The sequence below is a fragment of the Microtus pennsylvanicus genome, chromosome 10 (assembly GCF_037038515.1).
Source record: "Microtus pennsylvanicus isolate mMicPen1 chromosome 10, mMicPen1.hap1, whole genome shotgun sequence".
In the NCBI taxonomy this organism is placed as follows: domain Eukaryota; kingdom Metazoa; phylum Chordata; class Mammalia; order Rodentia; family Cricetidae; genus Microtus; species Microtus pennsylvanicus.
The window spans coordinates 99,997,482-100,017,534 of NC_134588.1; the positions used below are offsets into that span (position 1 = coordinate 99,997,482).

Consider the following 20,053-nt stretch of genomic DNA (forward strand, 5'->3'; position numbering starts at 1 on the left):
GAATAAAGCTGAAAACTCTAGAAAGTTACTTTAAAATTTTCATTACCAACAATTTCTGAGAACCATAAAGCCAACCACATTTTTCCATGCAGGAGCCTTGCCAAACAAAATACGTGACCATTCTCCTGGACCGCAGTTCAACAAATGCAAGGATACAACCCTCTCAACAAACAGCAAAGCCCTACAGTTTAAAATATGACTCCTAGCTGTTTCAAATGGGAAAAGAATACATAGAACATATGAATTATGTATCTCACTTTGTGACTAAAAAGTACACATTAAGAAAAAAAATAAGTGTGGTTGAACTAAAATACATGTTGCCAATGGGCAATTTGAGAATTTCAAATGCTGCTATAAAAATGTGTGGCACAACTCTTTAAAAAGTCTTCCAAGCCAGGTGTTGTTGGCACACGCCCTTAATCCTAGCACTCGGGAGGCAAGAAGATCTCTGTGAGTTCGAGGCCAGCCTGGTCTACAGAGCAAGTTTCAGGAAGGCTCCAAAGCTACAAAGAGACCCTGTCTCAAAACAAACAAACAAACAAACAAACAAAAACAATTTAAAAAAAAAAGTTTTCCAAATGTTCTAAATCTTTGGAACCCACAACAGCCCAGGTGGGCAGAGGGCCTGGATGTGGACCTCAGACTAGGAGCACAACCGGATATTGCGACAACTGCCCGTCATGAAAGCGCAATTCCATTCTTCATGACAGATGCTTTGATTACAGATTACCTCCAGTGCTCAGATTCCTTAGTCAGTTATGGTAGCTGTTACTTTTAATTTGTTCTTGATTTGGGGCTCAGCAAGGTCTTTGAAGCGTGCTCTTCCTTGAGGCATGGATTATGAGCACGGTGGCGCTCACGTCCTGCCTGCAGCTGCTGCCGCCCTCTGATCAAGGCCTCTACATACCACTGCTCCTCCTTCAGAAGCTGCTGCCGCTTCTCTAAGCGGATTCTCACAGCCTCCACCTTGCGGTACTCCTGACTCAGCTGCTGAAGCTCCTTCCGTAGCTGCTGGTTCTCTCTGTGGAGGCGGCCATAGAACTCCAAATGAGCCTGCTTGCAGGCCAGCGCCAAGGCCCTGTACTCCCTCCTAGGCCCCTTGGTGCTGCTCTGTCCCAGCTCCATCAAGCGCAACTCTTCCAGCTCCTTCTCCATCCGGGCCTTTTCCCGCAGAAACTGGATGTGTGCTTCCCTGTCCTTGGCCGCCGTCTCACCTCGGATTTTCTCTTTCTCCTTCTCCAAGGTCTGCATCTTCCTGTCCAGCCACTCCTTTATGGTGTAAACAGTCTTCAGTGCCTGCAGCTGCTGCTGTAAATCCTGCTGGGTCTTTCTGCCCTGCAGGAGCTGGGCTTGAAGGGCTGCGTTTCTCTGGGCATATCTGGACGCCAGTTCCTGTCTCCTTTGTTCTATTTCGCCACATTCTTGGGCATACTGCTTCCGCAGGGCCTCCTGCTTCTTTTCACACTGCTCCTTGTTCTTACACAGGTATTCCAGGAAAAGCTGGTTTTCAGCCTGCACATGGTATTTCTCCTCCAGTAGCTGTCTGCTGTCCTCCAGCAGCCTTTCCCGCCGGCATTTAGTTTCATGGGTTTGCTGGCTCAGCTCCTTCAGCGCCACCACTGTCTTCCTTTTCACCCGTTTCTCCAACCTCGTTAGCAACTTCGGCTTGAGAAATGTAGTTAAAACAGTAAGGTGTGGTGTGAGCAGAGGGCTACTTCCAGGGCTCTGGGCAAGCATGCTCTGGAATCCCCAAGTCAGGGAGGGTAGAGGCAAGGGAGCAAGCCCAGGTGGTAGGTATCACTCCAGGACCCAGCGGCACAGCGTCCTAAGCAGACGTTCCCAAGGTTTCTCCCTCTGGTGGTCAAGGCGACCAGGCTACACACCCAGCCTGCCAGGAAGTTGCAAGGCTCACTCGGAGCAGCCAGCTTCGGAGGCTGTCCAGGGATGGCCTTGATCTCTGGGGATTCATTAGGAGCCCAGAGCTCCTGGCTCCAAGCTAGCCAACCGTGTACTGAGAGCCCCTCTGGCATTGCCCTCCTGGGGACCACCGCTCCTCCCTCTCATATCCCGTCCTTGCTACACTTGCTTTGAGTTAGAGAACCTGGCAGGTTGGCCTCAGCCATCTGCCCTGGCATGCCCTTCTCCGGCACCCCAGCTTCAGGGTGGAAGGGATAGATTCTTCACACATTAGCAGGGCCGTAGCCGGGTTCATCTCTGCAGTGCTGGAGATGGGTCTGCAGAATAAATGGCAGGACCTAGAGCTGGGGCTGGTTGAGTTTTCTTGAGCTCCCTGTGTATTGTTGAGAATGGCAGCACACAGGAAACGGGACATCCGGAGCAAGCGCAGGAGAGACTGACTGTGGCACGTGGAAATGACCAGGAGGAGAGTCCAGACTGGGGCATTGCCATTAATTTCAATTCCTTCAAGATGCTGGTGCCTTCTGGGCTGTCTCGTGTGCATTCTCAGGAAATGCTTGGTACTACTGACTCTGTAACTGATATCGTGTGTTGAAGATGAAATTGCTGGGTTCTTGAAGCCTGGGGCCTATGAATAACTCTAGAAACCAAAAAAACGTATCTTCTACCATTAAAGAAGTGGGGACTATGGTAAATGCCTGCGTCTTATCTCTTGTACACATGGTTTGTGACTTTGAGCAACTTGTTTACTGAGGGATATACTTCCCCCAATACTTGTGATTGTGACCTGTTGGCTGCACAATGCTATCATACATTAATTCATCTGATCTTTTAAGAAATTTTAGGAAGAGAGTGAACATTATTTCTCCCACTTTAGCCATGAAACAAACCCCACAAGCATAGAAGCTAAGAAATCCCCAGAGGCCACAGTCAAGGGGGAGGAAAGACTAAAGAACCAAGATTTTTGGGTTCAGGATAAGTAAGTTTTAGTCTACCTTCATGTCTCAAAATAGTTACTGAATAAGCTCTGTCCCTCTTTTTCTTATTTGAACTACTTTTAATTTTACAAGACTTTAAGTTAGACATTATTGTCATAATTTGTGAAACAATTTGTCCAAGGTTCTACAGGGTTATTAGAACACAGGCCTGTTTTCTTGTCCATCAAGGGGGCAGGTAGACTAACTCCCATTTTGGGGTCAGTTCTGGAGGTTAAAGGCCAGTTTGCCTAGAGTTTTGAAGATTGGCATCACCCTTTCCAGCCAGCTCGCCATTGTGCTGTGGCTGGACAGTGGGTTTATACTCAGCCCCATGTGCTTTTCTGCTTCTCTTTCTGTTAAAAAGTCTCACTGCTTGTTGTCCAAACCAGTACCAGCAGGTTCAGACAGATGGTGGGGACAGTGTTTGTCCTCTGTTGTTCCAAGTGGGGTGGAAAACATAGCACTGCCTGATTTTACAGTTTGCCAGCACACTGAGCCCAGATTCCGAGTCCAGACCTCACTGCACAAGGAGGGAGGTGGCCGAAGTTAATAGGGGTTCTGGGCCAGGCCTGAACAAACATCAGTGGCCCAGGACCAGTAAAGTCCACATAGAATATCTAAGATGATTTAGGACAAACAGCGCCCCTCAAGATTTCTGAACCTGGTTTAAGACTCTAGAGAATTAGTTTCTGTGGGTATACAGGCGCATCTTTAAGGGACTACTCTCTAATTACCTCCCCTCCCCCCACAAAGAAACCATCTGCCTATTGCTTAGGAAGTTCTTCATGTGGAGTGAGAAGAAACCCTTGGCTGAAACCCTAACCTGCTAACGTGGCTACAAAGTCTGCCCAGCCTCTCACAATTTACCATGCAGGGAATGTCTGTGTCTTCTGCCCTGTTTCTCCGTGAGCTGGGAGCATACAGTCCATACCAGGAGGGCTCTTTCTGCAAACCCAGTTCCCAGTGGTGTCAAAGTTAAGGGAGACTTCAGAGTCTCAAGGTCTCCATCCTTCACTACAAGTAAGACCACTTTGAGTCTTGAAAACCATCATCACAGTAAAGCTGATGGTCAGTGTTGGCCTAGCTTGCACTAAGCACCACGTGTCTTCATGCACATGTATTTGCAGTCTTCAGCATGTGCTGGAGAAGTGAGACCTATTATTCCCATTTTACAGACAAGGACATTGAGGTTCTAAGAAGTAACATCCTTATCCAGAACCATAGGGAGTTATGTCTGCCCATCTCCATAGCCACTGACCCCGTTGGCTCCCTTGGCAAGACTGTTACACCCTTACAGAGAGCTGGATCGATAATTCCCTAACTGCCCCAGGATTGGGTGTGGCTTCCCAGACTGCTCCCGTGAGGTTGTGATTTGGGTGTGCTAGACAGGAAAGAGGGACCTGCGGCCTATTCAATGACATCAGGGAGTTTGAGACACACAGTGGTCGTATCCCCTCCTCCCATAATCCCGAGTCCCGAGTCACAACTCTGCCTGTGGCAGATGCGTTGGAAATGTGAAGCCACACAACTTCTAGAGTCACTGTCCCCGTGAAATCTAAATATAAGAAGACACAAAGCCCCGATTGGGTAATAGCTCTGCTTCCTGTGGTCTGCCTTGATTTCCTGGAGATTCAGGATGTGAGACACAGACTAAAGCCGGTAACTGGGATAATTGTGGTAAATCATCTGTCGGAGACTGGCTTTAGCAGATGCCAGCTGTGAACAACAGCCCAGATCAACCGTAAGAAGCGTCAGCGTGACGACACAAGCCAATTCCTCTGGCCGTGAGACGAACACACTGCTGATTGGCTGTAGGCGGTTACGGAGAAGGCGCTAAGGTCACCAGCCAGGAGACGGCCTGGGAAAGTGATGGGTGCATAGGCTGCTTCCCTTAGAGCAGCTCCCAGCCCTGAGGAACAGAAAGGACACTGACGCCACACAGAGCGTGGAGACCCAGGATTAAAAAAGTCTTAATTTAATTTAGATTGAAAACATGAGAAGTCCTTCATGCTGAGGCAATTACAAGGATCCAAAGGAAACTGTGAAACATGTCCATCCCCAGGCACAAAGCAAAACTTTTTCAGAAATAAAGTAGGACGAAAGGGGGTTTTGTCTACTGTGTTCTGAATGGGCACACAAGATTGAAAGCCTATTTCCTGGGTATCTGGAATGAAAACATCTGGTCCTGCAGTCACCCCGAGAGTCCTTTCTGTTGGCGTTGACTTGCTTTAATCATTCTTTCTAATGGTTCCAATCTTTCTTGTTTAGAAGATGTGTCTGTTGGAAGAATTAGGTTCCGATGTGTGTGATGAAGAGACAGTAAAATTGGCTTACAGAAGGAAGACATCCTGGGCTGGGGAGCTGGATTGGTGGGAGTGTGAGGGTTTTGAGTTGGGACCCCAGCACCTATATAAAAGCTAGGGACAACAGCACACATCTGTGGTCTTAGTGCTGGGCTACATGGGACAGGTGTGGATAGAGACAGGCAGCTCTGGGAGCCTGTTGACCCCATCTAGCTGAAGTGGTGAGTTCCATGTTCAGTGAGAGGCTGTGTCCTGAGATCAACAAGATGCACAAAAATAGAGGGAAGCGCCTGATGTCAACTTCTGGTCTCCATACCTGTACACACGTATGTGCGTGTGCACACATACACACACATGCACACGCATACACACAACGTTCTGAGGAATGATCCAGTGCAAACAAGGCCATTCCTAGTCTCAAGGGCTCAGGTTTCTATGCTGCTTCCATCCCCCTGTTCTCCCACTGCCATGCTCACCTACTCCAGAAGAGTGAGAAAGGGTGGCAAGATCTACCTGTCTGCCATCTTTTAAAGACATTGCCTGGAAGTTGCTATATGGTACTTCTGACCCCCTCTGTTTGTCCAGCGTAGTATTTGGCCATATGACAAGGAAAGACGGACATACATGTACGTTGTGAAAGAGTGCTGATTTTGACAAGACTATGACTTTAGTTCCATCCCTGAATCACATGATGGAAGGAGATCATCAGCTCCTACAAGCTGTCCTCTGACAGCCACACATGCGTCATGGTAAATATGTGTTCTCTCTCTCTCTCTCTCTCTCTCTCTCTCTCTCTCTCTCTCTCTCTCTCTCTCTCGCACACACACACACACACACACACACACACACACACACATTTTAGCAATGACGTAGAAGGGAGGAATGGCTAGTAACATCAGCAAGCAGTCATTTTTCCATAAATCTTTGTTTCCCAAAGAAACAGTTCATATATGATTATATAGGTATGATACTGTGTAAGGTAAGACTGGGTGACCATGGCATCTTGGGGTAAGTCTTTCTTTTCTGTCTCCTCTGCCTCGGGGCACATCAGGATAAAATGATCTTCCCCATCTTCTTTCAGTCATCGCATCCCAATACCACTTCCCACCAGGTGTCTTGGGAAAGCTTATGCCAAGTGCTCGCCAAAACTACCTGCATCTTATAAGTTCTTCTGGATCCCATGAACGTGTTAGTTGCGGGTTCAGAAAGGAAGTGCCCACTCTGTACATTGCCAGGAACATTCTGGGAGGTAGATGTTTCCTGGTATTCCAACCAGCAGCCCCACTGGTAATTCCACTACTGGCTCACCCACATGGAGGCTTCCCATCATGCTACGGATCTCGCACACCTACAGATGCTGTTCTGCCCATCATCTTTGATCCAGAGTTCAGATTTGATCATCCCGTGGGTCTAAGGAGGTATTATGAAGGGACAGCTTTGGGGAGAGGTTGCCCAGATCAAAATGAGTTTACATTCAGTAGGGATTTGCTCTTTGCCATTTGTGAGGGAGAAGGACTTCTCAAACCCGTTTTGCAGATGAGGAAACAAAGGCAGCAGCTGCTGGCTCAATGTGAACCCAGCTCATAAGTAAGTGATATAATCAGGTTTTAGGTATCCATCTCTTCCCACTCCAGAGAGAGCTCACACTCCCCACCTGTTGTCTGAAGTTTCTGTCCCGCCAGTTCCTGCAGCTGTTAAGTTCCAAAGAATCACACAGAGGTCTACATTAATTATAAACTGATTGGCCCATTAGCTCAGGCTTCTTATTAATTAATTCTTATAACTTCTATTAGCCCATAATTCTTGTCTGTGTTAGCCATGTGGCTTGGTAACTTTTTCAGCGAGGCAGTCACAACTTGCTTCCTCTGCATCTGGGTGACAACTGCAGACTGATTGTTTCCTCTTCCCCGAATTCTCATTGCCCCACCCCTATTTCCTGCCTGGTTGCCCCACCTATACTTCCTGCCTGGCTACTGGCCAACAGCGTTTATTTAAAATACAAGTGACAGGGTACAGACCATTGTCCCACAGCACCTACCCTGTGCCCTCCCATCATAGAAAGCACTTCCCAGAAACACCAATTAGGCCAACACACTTCTTGATGCTGTTCACAACTAGACAAACCCAGAGCAGAAGTACGTGGCTGTGCCTACTGCAAGAGCAGGGTGCTTCCTGAGCAAGGCAGAGGACGTCCACGCTGCATGGATCCTGGCTAATTGCTCCAAAGCAGAGTCTGCCCAGTGTCAGCCTGCAAGTGGCAAGTCTGTTTTCGGTGAGTGTTCATTTCCCTTTAGAATTCCTCCTCTCTAGGTGCCTTTGAACAGTGCTGCTAAGGAGCCAGCAAGGGTGTTGAGTAAGGGATAATTTATTCCCTCCTCCTGAAGCCAAGGCTAGTATCTCCTTGATGACGGATAATCTTTTCCCACAGGGACAAAGAGTCAAACTCAGCATCCTAATGATTGGCCTGCCCGGGTGTCATGACTAATGCTTGTCTTGTGAAGTGAAGAGAAAGGCCTTATTCCCAGACACACTCTGCGCCTTCTGAAAGATGTTGACTCCAGGCTGGGTCCCTGGGGATACCAGCTAGCTCTGAATATGTTTCTGGGGCCGATGGCTTAGAAAACCACATGGGGCTTTGTTTGTTGCTTCCTCTTCACCTTGTTTTAACTTTTGACATTTGGGTAATGTAGCCATTTTGCTCATTGCCTCAGTACCAAGTTTGTGGCGGCTCTACCAAATTTAGACTGGGGAGTGGGGGTAGACTTTATCAGAACAACAACTTCTAGTGGCAGTTCTTCAGTCTAGATCATTCTCTCTGCATGGTTCAGACTGTTTAGAAGGGGGAAAAATTCAATGTTTGATAGATAATATACAACCTCACAGAAATAAGACTCTAAAGAAATTTCTCCCTTGTTTACAAAGTGGTCTCTGTAAGACAGTAAACAAAACAGCTAGGGACATAAATCCCTATGATTTATGGGTGTCAGGTTGAGCAACTAAAAATACACAACACTAAATTTGAATTTCAGCTCAACATTTATCTTTCTAATAAAACCACATCACATTCAATGTTTGGAGTATAACCTACTTAAAAATTACTTGATGTTCATGAAATTCAAGGTTCAGTCATATATTGCATGGCTCAGTAACAGAGTACTTGCTTAGTAGGTGTGAGACCCTAGGTTCCATCAGAGACACACACACACACACAGACACACACACAGAGCGCTCAAATTCAACTGAAATTTTTGTATTTTATCTAGCACTATGACTTATGATTAAAAACAACACTAAAACACATATAGCTGTGTTTGTTTGCTTTAACAGGTATTTTTAGCCATGTATATACGCATAAAACCGAGGTAGTCAGATAGTTCCCTGTTTAGCCAGGCATGGAGGCACACACCTTTAATCCCAAAACTTGGGAAGCAGAGACAGGCAGATCTCTGAGTTTGAACCTAGCCTGGTCTACAGAGAAAGTGATTTCTAAGACAGCCAAGGCTAAACAGAGGGAAATCTTGTCTCAAAAAACTAAAAACAAACAAACAAAAACCAAAAACATAGCAACAACAAAAACAAACTCTCCTTCTGTAATTCCTTTGCTTCACTTCCCAGTCCTAAAGCAACCAGCTTTTGCTCCTCTAACTTTTTTTTTTTCAAACTGGCTAGGGGATGTTTAACTAGCTATTTCTAAATGTCACACTTGTATCATGACGTCTTAATTGTCAGCTTCAGATAGTATGTCTCAACTTCCTTTGGAGGGCGGGTGAAAATCCAAGCCTTTGTCGATTGCCCCTCAGGTTCGCCTCCCTCCTCTACAACCTCTCAATACATTTATGCAATATTGATCAGCTCTGTACCTCAGGCTTAAACTGTTGTTATGGATACCATGTTCACAGCTTAGCTGTTTCCATTTCCTTTGTAATGTAACTTTTCATAGCTTTTGTTTATAAGGCGAACAGCTGCCTGTTTTGCTTGCTTTTCAAAGGGTTTCTTACTACCATGTCTATAAACTCTCTCCCAGTGATACATGTCACTGAATATTCAAAACACATAGACTCCTCTTTCTTCCAGTCTCCAGTTTCAATTGGTTGATCTTTTGGCCCTTCTTCACCCACCTGCCAGCTTTCTGTTACTGTAACAAATACCCTAGACAAACTTAAAGAGAGGAAAGGTTCCTTTCGGTTCACAGTTGGATAAGTTTTTAAGTCCCTGTTGATTGGCCCTGTTCCTTTGCAGGTATGCCAGCCCCACATATCACAGTGGGGAAGCAGAGATGACTTATTTCATAGTTCAGTGGGAAAGAAGACGAAGATTCCAAAGTCCAGTGGCTCCATTTGAGGGTACAGTCCCAGTGACCTAAAGACCTCCCATTAGATCCCGCACTCAAAGACCCCTACCTCCCAGCAGTGTCTCAGGTTGGGGATCAAGCCTTTAACACAAGAGCCTTTAGGAGCCTTTAAGGTCCACACTGTAACAACCATCATTTGGGGCACTCTCTCGTTCTCTCTGTCCTTGATCACCTCTTCCCTGTGGTGAAGTTCCCATTTTTGGCTCTCACTTTAATCTTGATGTAGTATATCTTTCAATAAGCCCTTGATAACTACTTGTTAAGAGTGAAAGGGTCAATGAAAACCAGCAGTGTGTGGACCATGGCTGTCGTCCCTTGCTCTGCACTTCCCCAACCCTGGCTTGTCTCCCACACATGGTGTCAAGTCAGGATGCCCTCCCTCCCTCCTTCCCTCCCTCCCTCCCTCCCTCCCTCCCTCCCTCCCTCCCTCCCTCCCTCCCTCCCTCCCTCCTTCCCTCCCTCCCTCCCTTCCTTCCTTCTCTACTGAGACAGGGTTTCTCTGTGTAACCCTGGCTGTCCTGGAACTTACTTGGGCAGTGGTAGCTCGCACACACCTTTAGTCCCAGCACTCAAGGGTCAGAGGCAAGCAGATCTGAGTTCAAGGTCAGCCATCATTTTCTCTATGCAATGACGGAGCAAACAGCACTGATGAGTTATCAATGGAGGACACTGGATTGGAAACAGCAGGCCCAACTCTGGAGAGACCCCTCAGCCCCTCACATCCTCTGAGACCCAGTTACAGAACCGGATTGTCTGAACCCAACTGACTCCCATTCTTCCAGGCAAAACTGTCTGAATGGAGAGCCATTAAAATGTCATAAGCAGAGGAAGCTGGGTGTAGACATTTAGAGAGCTGCTCCAGTCGTGATGAGTAATGGAGGTAAGAAGACGCTTGCTTTTGAAATTTGTTTTTCTATCGTCTCCTGCAACAGTGATTAAATAAAGCACTTAGTGGTTAAACGGCTTGATTCACTCCTAATGAGTGTGGATCACTGTGAAGACGGATCCGTTCTCTCTGTCTGGATTGTAGCTTGACAGAGGAGGTTCCTGCTTCCTGAACCAAAGCGTCAATTATTTGTTCATTCATTTTTCTGTACCCAAGAGAATAACCTGGTACATGTGGGAATCTGAGTAGCACTTTTTCTGGCACACCAGAAGGCAGCATAACCCGGAAATCACCAGGTCTGGCCAGAGCTATCTGACGCAGCTAAGAGTCACATGGCTTGGCTCCAAGCGGAGTCAGTCTCTCTCTCTGTGTGTGTGTGTCTGCCTGTCTGTCTTTATATCTTTCTGTCTGTCTTTCTCTAATTCCCTTCCTTTACTTAAAAAATTCATTATTCTGTACTTTCATCAGAGGAGTGAGGATTGGCTCAGCCTGTTTTGTGAATGGAGAGAATGACACAGAGAATTCACACCTGGCCTGAGGAGAACATAAACATGGAGAATTTCTGCTGAACCACATGGCTGACATGAACCTGAGGTTGCACAACCAAGAAACCCTGAGCATGGAGCTGAAGACACACGGTCAGGATGGATACCAAAAGAGTCATCTAGTTAGGAGAAACCAAGTTGCTATTGTGGATTTTTAGAAAAAGATTCTAAAATGTATTTAAATGTATGTGTGTGCCTGCCTGGGTTTGTGCACACACATGCAAGTGCCTGAGGAGGCCTGAGAGGTTGTTGGATTCCTGGGAACTGGAGTTACGAGTGGTGTTTAGCCACCTGATATAGGTTCTGGGAACTGAACCTGGATCCTCTGCAGTAAGTGCTCTTAACTGCTGAGCCATCTCTCCAGACCTGAAAATAATAATAAAAAAATGTAATATAGTTGCTTGTATGGTATATCTCTCTGTCCTACTTTGAGGTGAGAATTTTATATGAAATTACTTTTATTAAAGAAAGCACAATTTGGTAAGCTCCGATCTGGGTTGATAACAGAAATTTTGAAGGTGAAAACTCGCCGTTTCTACCCTGGACAACCAGAAAGAATAGTTCTAATTTCTGATGAAGAGAAGCGGAAATTGAAAATCAAAGCAGGAAAGAAGTGAAGGAAAGATATATGATACCCAATGTTAGGTGACAAAGAATATTTAGCCACATATTCTTCAAAACGACTGCAAATCCAATAAAGACCGAGACGCTGAGAATGATGGATGTGGGCACACATGGGCAAAGATGGATAGGCCAGCTATCAGGAAGTCACTTGGGAATCTCAGGCACTCGCCGGCTTGCTCTCTGTCTGGTCAGGCACAGCCTTGCCCCCATTCCATCGTATGTGATTACACCCATCCTCGGAGCCTGTCTGAAATACCCGGCTCTCCTGGGGGAATCGCCCCTCTGATGGGTGCTTGTGACACACATAGCCGGTTCCCTGATGCTGCAATGGTTTGCATAGCCTGTTCGTAGAGCACTGCTTTAGAAACCACAGTGTTTGTTTCTATAGCCCTTGCAAATGCCACAGATGCTTCAAGATGGCACATATTTTGCAAATAATTGTTGGATGGCTTAGTAAGTGGCTCTCATTGTTGTTTAATGCTCCTACCATCTTGCTTTTGGGTTGTAATTTCTAAAAAGCATGCACACACTTATCTAGTTTGCTTGATGGATCCTATTGTAAGCAGGCAGGGCGAGTGATAGCGTTCAATAGAGCTGGGAAAGTTCAATCACTTTCTCCCAAGGCTCTACAGGAGGAGTGATGTAGCTCTATAGCGCTGGCTGTTGTGCAACAAGAAAAAAGTAGTCGGAGATTTTGTGAGATTTTAGAAACACTTCTAGGTCACATCTATAGTCCTCCTAATTACCTTTAATTATGAGCAGATGGCCTTGCTTACTGAGCCAGAAACTATGAAGCCCACATACCTATAGATGGGACTATCTCTCAATGTTATAAACTCACTAATAATAACCTGATAGCACAAAACCACTAAGAGTAACATGAAACTGGAAAATCCATCCGTGTTCTTGTCCCTGCTGTGGGCAATTGACATCGTCAAGATAAACTCCCATTCTGTCACTATCCATCTGAGACAATATAAGGACCATGTTAGAAAAGGGTGGGTACTGGGCCCTAAAGTTGCTGTCTTTGCTTTGGGGTGTGCGAAGCTGCCACAAACTGAAATTTCAAGAAGGAAGTGGAGAAAAATGGACTAGCAGTTAAAATTGGGAGCTGCTGCTTTTCAGTGTCTACTCCTATCCCTGCCTTCTGATAAGAGGTCCGGCACTTTGTCTAGGAGCCCTCGCTTGCTCCACGTAGTTAGTGCCCGGGGAGATGGACCTCCTGGAGATAGGCAGTCATGCTGGGCAAGTTCCCAGGTATCCATGTGACCACTGCCTGGCCAGGGAGTATCTCTGTCTCTCCAGCCACAGTGATCGGCTTGGTGCTGCATATGAGATCAATGTTCCTCTAATGAACTGTTGGGGCAGAAAGGCATTCCCTCTAGTAGGGATGCTACTAGAAGGTGGATTTAAGCCAGACTTGATCGGAGGTCACTGTGGATTGGTTCTGTCTGAGATAAGCCTTGGGGTTGATGAGTAGGAAGTCGGCCATGGTCTTGGTCTGGTGACCTACTTTGTGACCCCAGATACTGTTGTATCTAACATCAGTTCTACTTCCTTGGGACTATTCCAGTTTTATAAGCCAATGCTTCTGCAATAAGCTAGCAAGCCTCTCTTTCAAGTCAGTTGGAGTCCTATTTCTGTTTCTTGTTTGCTTTCATGACTCAGAATCCTGACCAAAGCATGCCACTTGGGGTGGTGTGGGAGAAGGTGATCTGGAACTTGGGAAGGCAAGGCTGAAAAGTTGTTTTGATGGGGTTCTGTACGTCCCAGCATCGAGGTGGGAAAGAGGGAAGGAAGAAAGATTAGAATTCACACACGTCTTAAGAGGATGACGTGGGCGGCAAGTGCGGAGGCAGCAGCGATTGATACAGCTAAACAATCCATGGAAACATCATTTGCTGCCTCTGCAGGTGGGCACGGTGCTGCAAGCGCTGTGCAGGAATGGTTTGCGGAGATGTGCGGCTGATGTCGTCAATTGGAAATTAGAGGCAAGGCTAATCGCTGCTGCTTTGCTTGTATCCGAGGAACATTTTGCTACAATCGGAATGAGATGTGTCACTGGGATACGAACCCAGGTTTACGTTGTGCAAATATGCACGACTCACTTCCCTGTACCTTTAACATCTAAGAGAGGCGAAGAGAAGGGAGCTACCAAACAACTCAGTAAAACTAAATGACTCTGCCAACCAGAGATTCTTCACCTGAGGGCCCTGCTGATGCTTTAGACTCCTCGGCCCCTTGGAATTATGTACAAAAACTGCACCTGAATGAATCTTTCTGAGGAGAGGTTCTGAGGAGGAGAACAAAGGGAGTTTGTTGAATCTGAACCATACTGACCAATCAGCTGCTGCCCTGGGTAAATTAAGGCTCAAGAACGAACAACTCCCCAACTCCCCTCCAGTCTCCGAGTGAGAAAGCTCTGGGGAGTGGAGCCCCAGGAGCTGAGGCTGCCATAAGGAGGGAGGCAGACATGGCACCATCTGCCTGGCAGGAGGAAGGCGGGACAAACAAGGCATGAAGACACATGGCCCTAGGGACAGATTATGCCGTGTCCTCTGAGTCATGGCCTCTTACCAGTGCCAGGTTCAGGTGGTATGTGATGCTGTGATTCCTTGCTGTGTCCCCTCTTACCATCTATGATAGGCTTCTGGTGTTTGCAGGGCCCTGTGTCCTCTGTTTTGTTTTTCAGAAATAAACTGTAGTTGGGGTCAATTATAATGAACGGATCCAGAAGGAATTACAGAAAAAGAAAATTTGGGCTAATTGTTCTGGGTTCCTTTCAGCAATAAGCACCATTGATTCTTTGATTGACAGGAGCATTTTATGGCTTATCATTAACAGTTTTGGTTTTTTTTTTTAATGTCAAAATGGTGCAGGGTAAAGCACACCATACCCCGGCTCTAAAGCCATGTGATGCTTGTCAACTTAGAAATTGCATTGCCGTCGTTTGAGTGGAATTTTCTTAAAGGTGCCTTCATTAGTGTGACCCACTAATGCTCATGTTACGCTTTACAACTCTTTTGTGATAATTTCAGACTTAAATAGCAGCACAAAGAGCTCTCTCAGGTGCCCTTCACTTAGACGTCTGCCTTTGTTCCGTCGTCCCCTCTGGACCCCCGTGCTAGCCTCACCTGTCTGCACACACGCAGTCACTTCTGAAACGTTTGAGAATGAGTATCGGCCTCAGCTGAATTCTAGCCCACACCGCGCCCCAACAGACCCCAGGGTCCACGCCAGTCTCGCTTGCCCTTTACTTTAGCAGCTACGGAGACCTGACACCCCGGTTTCCTGAAACACGCAGCGCTATCTGGTCAGTCTCAGAATCCACCAAGGGCAGTGTGGACACTGGAAAACCTGTACCACTTTAGAAACGTGGTCTCGGCCTGTAGTTTGTTACCTGTCTGCTGTTCTTTCAAACAGACCCTCTTGTCTGCTTTGCGGCCCTGCTCTTTTGAATGCAGTCATTCTTTTATTTGCTAGAATCACTTGTCTCTGTTGACCACTCATCTTGAATACTAACCCCCCAACGGGCGCTAACCCCTGATGATTTTCCTTACTGTTCTTTGGAGTGTGTAAAATGCTCTGAAATTCCTAACTGCACCAACAATACACTCAGCAGAGCGTCCTTCTTCCTTTACCCTCTTTCTGTCCTACCCCACCCATCCAGGTATTCCACACCAACACGCCCACCACATCACAGGTGTCTTTTTCAGCTGTCCTTCCCGCGGTCTCACTTGCACAGAAGAAGCCAGCACGTCTGGGGCCTTTCTCTTGGCCTCTGCTTTTATTCTCACAGCACCGTGACCCGGGCAGTACCCCATTCCATTCTGTAAGCTCTTCCCTCCTCTTTTTGTTGGAACTGCATGCTGTTCCATTGTCATGTTTGTGTGGCCATAGTTTAATACCAGGGCAGAGAGGTGACTGCTAAGCTCTGCTGCTCACTGCTGGGGTTTCCAGTCCACCTGATAGCTACCCTCACCTCTCGGTCTGATCTTACCCTGAAAGCTCTCAGCACAGAGATGGGCCAAGGCCTTGCCTGCCAGAATAACAACACTCTTGATACCTATTGGCTCTGGGAGGCCTGGCTTTAGGACTTGCTAGCCTAGGGAAGGCCAAGCCAAGAGTGCCGATGTGAAGATAACACAGAAGGTGGAAAAGCAGAGGTCAAAGAGAAAGACAGAAGGGGTGGGGGGGGGGAGAAGGGAGAAAGGGAAGGGAAGCTAGAGACTCAGCATGCTTGAGATGACGGAAGCAGATAGGGACCTGGAGGTTGAGACTGTGCTGTGGGATTTCTCTGTGCACCTGGCAGCATGTGCTCAGATCACCTAAATTGTATGAACACCTACAGCTCTGCCTCTGTACCCGTAAGGACACCACGGTCTGCTGGTTTCTGGTGACTGTTGCCTGTTGTGACCGGTGTCTGTGGACGAAGCAGGCCTCCCCAATCCCCTTCTGGAATGAGAAATGCCCTTGTTGTGTCTGTCGCATTCCAGAGAGCTGGCCTGTCCCCATAATGATGTTCTGCATGACCTGATGCTGAGCAGGGCAGCAAGTTCCCACATCCTATTCCCGCTGGCTGAGGGGCAACCAGGGCAGCTGTGTGCACGGGAGGCAGGTGCATGCAAAGGCTGTGTAGCTTGCTCCAGGTCAGCTCGCTGGGTTGTGGTAGGAGGAGGATTTAGCTTTCAGCTGCTGTAGCTGTAGTGACTACAGCCCACGATGCTTTCTGAGGACCACAGAGACGTTTTCACTTTCACTTCCTCTAAAATAGAAAGGAAAGATCTGGTGTGGCGGGTGCATGATTGCAATCTCAGCACCAGGGAGGTGGAGCCAGAAGGGCAATTCTCAGTGTGTAGACCGCCTTGGCGGGTCACTCAGTCTAGGGGTGTAACCCACCTGGCAGGGTCAGTAATTCCAGGGTCCCGGAGAGGCGCTATCTGGAAGATATGGGCCGGTGAAAAAAAGGAGGCCAAGCAGGGTTCTTGTCAAAGCCTCCGTTTATTAGAGTATGGTTACAGCTTATATAGGATGAGGAATTTGGGGGAGCGGGCAGGAGCCTGGGCGGGCTCTTACCGCGTGGTCCACGTCGGTCACGTAGGTGAGGAGGTTACGATAGATCACGATTCCCCGGCCAGGAGTTCACAAGTTGACACACCTAGTTCTCTAGATAGTTTGGAATGTCGGGTGGGTTCCGCTAACAGATAGCTCTCTATTAACAGATAATTGGGGATGGGGTAGGCTCTGCCAATAAAACAATTCTAATTATTGTTAGGGGTGAGTGGGGTTCTCTGCTAACTCCTCATGGCAATGGTTCCTGTAATAACTTTGGGGGAAACTGCTCCTGACATCAGTGAGACCCTGTCTCAGAATTAAATAAGAGAAGGCAACTCCAGTATAATAATAACAAATGTATTACACCCTGAGCTGTGTTTATCTCCGTGTCACTGCAGTGGTAAAGTGTAGCTGCTAGTGTGTTTGAAAGGAGGCAGGCAGAGACAAAACACTATGGTGACATGGCTGGGACCGGGGAGTCTTCCTGTGTGCAGCGTTCTCCTAAGCCAGGGAAAATCGAGATGCTGGAGCCAGAGATGGCTCAGTGGTTAAGAGCATAATATTCTCTCCCCCCCCTCTCATCTCTATATTTGTGTGTCTATCTCTCCTCTCCTTGCTCCCTCTCTTCCTCTCTGTTGTCCTTTCTCCATCTCTCCCTCTGTCATCTCTGTCTCTCCCTTTCCCTCTCTCTGTCTCTTTCTCTTTCCCTCTCTTCTCTCTGCTCTTCCCCTCTCCATTACCATTTCTCCATCTCCCCCTCTCTCCTTCTACTTCCATCTCTCCCTTCCCCCTCTTGCCCTCTCTCCCTCTTTTCCTCTCCTCCTCTCTCCCTCTACCACTTTAGCCCCCTCCCTTCCCTTGGTCGCTCCATCCTGTCTCTAGAAGTATCTATGTTGAAACTGTACTGCTTTGGCAAGTAGAATTTGAGAACACTGAAGGGCTCATTTTAGATTATAAAGAGGGTTCACTGGAAGAATGTTTTTTAAGTTGTTTTTCCCCCAGCGGTTTGTTATTGAAACATCCATTCTTGACAATAGCAAACACAGCCTGAAGAATGAGCAATCATTTGCTGCAAAGAACCCAAATCACCATGTCAGGTAGGGGCTGGAGACGTGACTCCGGCGCTAATCAGCCCTGTTGTGTGGTGGAGCATGAAGGGCAATTATGAACATGACTCCACGTGGCTTGATGCTGCAGTTCTCCACATCTCTTTTATTTCCACGAGTTTGTGTGACAAAGGAAACCTGAAGTTAGCCCTACTTAGAGAGGGTCCATCCCCCTGCCTCCATGCCTGTGTAAACAGGATATGATAGCTGCCTTGGGCTGGCCTATGTGGGGCTTAATCAGACATGCCATTTGTTCATGTTCCTCTTGGGTGGTTCCCACACATGGGGTGCTGTTTTAGGCTCTTTGGAGATGGGATTTCAGAGTTTCCTGGCCTCTGAAAAACCAGGGTTTGGGAGGAGTATTTGCACTGAATATTCTACAAGGCTGAATTGCTGATTAGAATTTTCCCTCCTGATTGTAGAAGGTCAGAACACTGCAGATCCAGAGCAGATTATCTTGGGCTGTGCTTAGTTCCCTTATAGTCATCCCTGTCTGACCTCACGTCTCTTTATCAGTCCAACTTTGTAATGTATTCTTACCAATTTCCTCCAATCCCAAAGCTAAGAAAGGCACTGGATGGCATCTGAGGTTTGTAGCAGATGTTTCTCCCAGTTGAGTTGTAACTTCCCCACCTATGGCCCCCACCAATGCATGTGGTAGCTGCGCCCATTTATGGCTTCCTTTTCTTCTGTAACCAGTGACAGCTCATGGAATCACTCTCTTTGAGGAATATGTAATCATCACCCCAAATGTATGTCCCACAACACAGTCGTCCCATTCGGCTCAGAATAAACTATCTACTCTCTTTGCAGTGAGAGCTGTGTTTTCCACTTACACCTCTCAATATTAAATCAGTGGGGGGGGGTTCCCCCAAAGAATAACCCTCCTTTTCACTGAGATTATGATGAACTGTAGCATTTAAGAGACGCTTAAATTGAAAACACTTTACTTCTAGAAACTTCTCAAAGTAAGACCCAAACTTAGTGGAGAGTGAATATAAGAATTCTCTCTGGAATTCTGAGATACAGTAATAAGCTTAAGGAACTCAACTGAGTTAGAGACTTGTACTCCTCGGAAATCCGCCAAACACTTTCTGGGAATACATGGAGGACAGGCTGATTGAATTGAATTGCTGTACATTGCTGGGTCTGCAGCGTAACTGTGTTGGGTCCTATGGACCAGCAAAAAAGGAAATGGTCATGTTTATAGCGTGCTTGCAAATCCATAGGGACCAGATTCCCTGCCCTGTGGGACGTCCAAGGACCTCCCACCACCTTCCAGGTCTCCTAAGGTGAGCATCCAAACAGCCTAGGCTCCCACAAAGCCAGTACATGCAGTAGGATCAAAACCCAGTGCCATTGTTCTTGAGTTCTCAGTAGTCCTCATTGTCTTCTATGTTCAGTGAGTCCGGTTTTATCCCAGGCTTTTTCAGACCCAGGCCAGCTGGCCTTGGTGAGTTCCCGAAAGAACATCCCCATTGTCTGAGGGGGAGTTGATTGGGGGAGGGGGAGAGATATGGGAGGCGGTGGGAGGGAAGAGACAGAAATCTTAAATAAATAAATAAATAAATATGAAGGTAATCTAAATTAAATTGCCAAATAAATGAGGGAGATAGAACCAGTCCCAACTGGACATCTCTTGGCACCAAATGAAAAAAAAAATCCATAGGGAAGGGGGCCAAAGGGACACATGCATTAAATGCTCCCCAAGGGCACACATAATAAATCCTAATGTGTTCATGGGAAGGAGGGTGTTACCCCTCCTTTCCCTTCCCAGTAATTTTCCTCTTAATTGCCAACTCTTCCATACGGGCGTTAAAGTCCAGGCGGAGGGTTGGGTCAGAGCTCCTTCTTCCCTTGGCTCATATGGATTTTTAAAAGATTTATTTTTAAGTGTGTGTGGGAGTGTGTGTGGGGTCTTAGTGTGTGTGCTCACACGCACATGCAAGTGTGGATGCCTGAGGAGTTCAGAGGTCGGGAATCTCCTGGAGTTGGAGTTGGAGGCAGTTGTAAGCTGCCAGTAAGGAACTAGGAACAGAACTCGGGTTTTCAGCAAGAGCAGCAAGCGTTCTTAAGGGCACTGCCACCTCTCTAGACCCTCATGGGAAATGACGTATAGAAAGGTAATGGGTTTGTCTGACAAGAAAATGCAGATGTGGTCATATGAGATGGCAATCTGGAAAGTTCTGAGCCCCCATGAGCATTTCCCACCCGGTGTCTCTCTGTAACTCTTGTAACCCTGAATACCCTGCACTCTGAGTTGGAGCTTTGAAACAGGAAAGTCTCTAT

The 20,053-nt window shown here is 47.1% G+C and overlaps 1 protein-coding gene across 1 annotated transcript; it reads right to left on the bottom strand.

Annotated features, from left to right (window-relative positions):
• Positions 1-632: 632 nt before the first annotated feature.
• Positions 633-1,737, bottom strand: LOC142858409 (coiled-coil domain-containing protein 121-like). Its single transcript, XM_075987591.1, has one exon. The coding sequence runs from the start codon at positions 1,735-1,737 to the stop codon at positions 775-777; it is 963 nt and encodes a 320-aa protein (XP_075843706.1). The 3' UTR covers positions 633-774.
• Between the last annotated feature and the right edge of the window lie 18,316 nt (positions 1,738-20,053).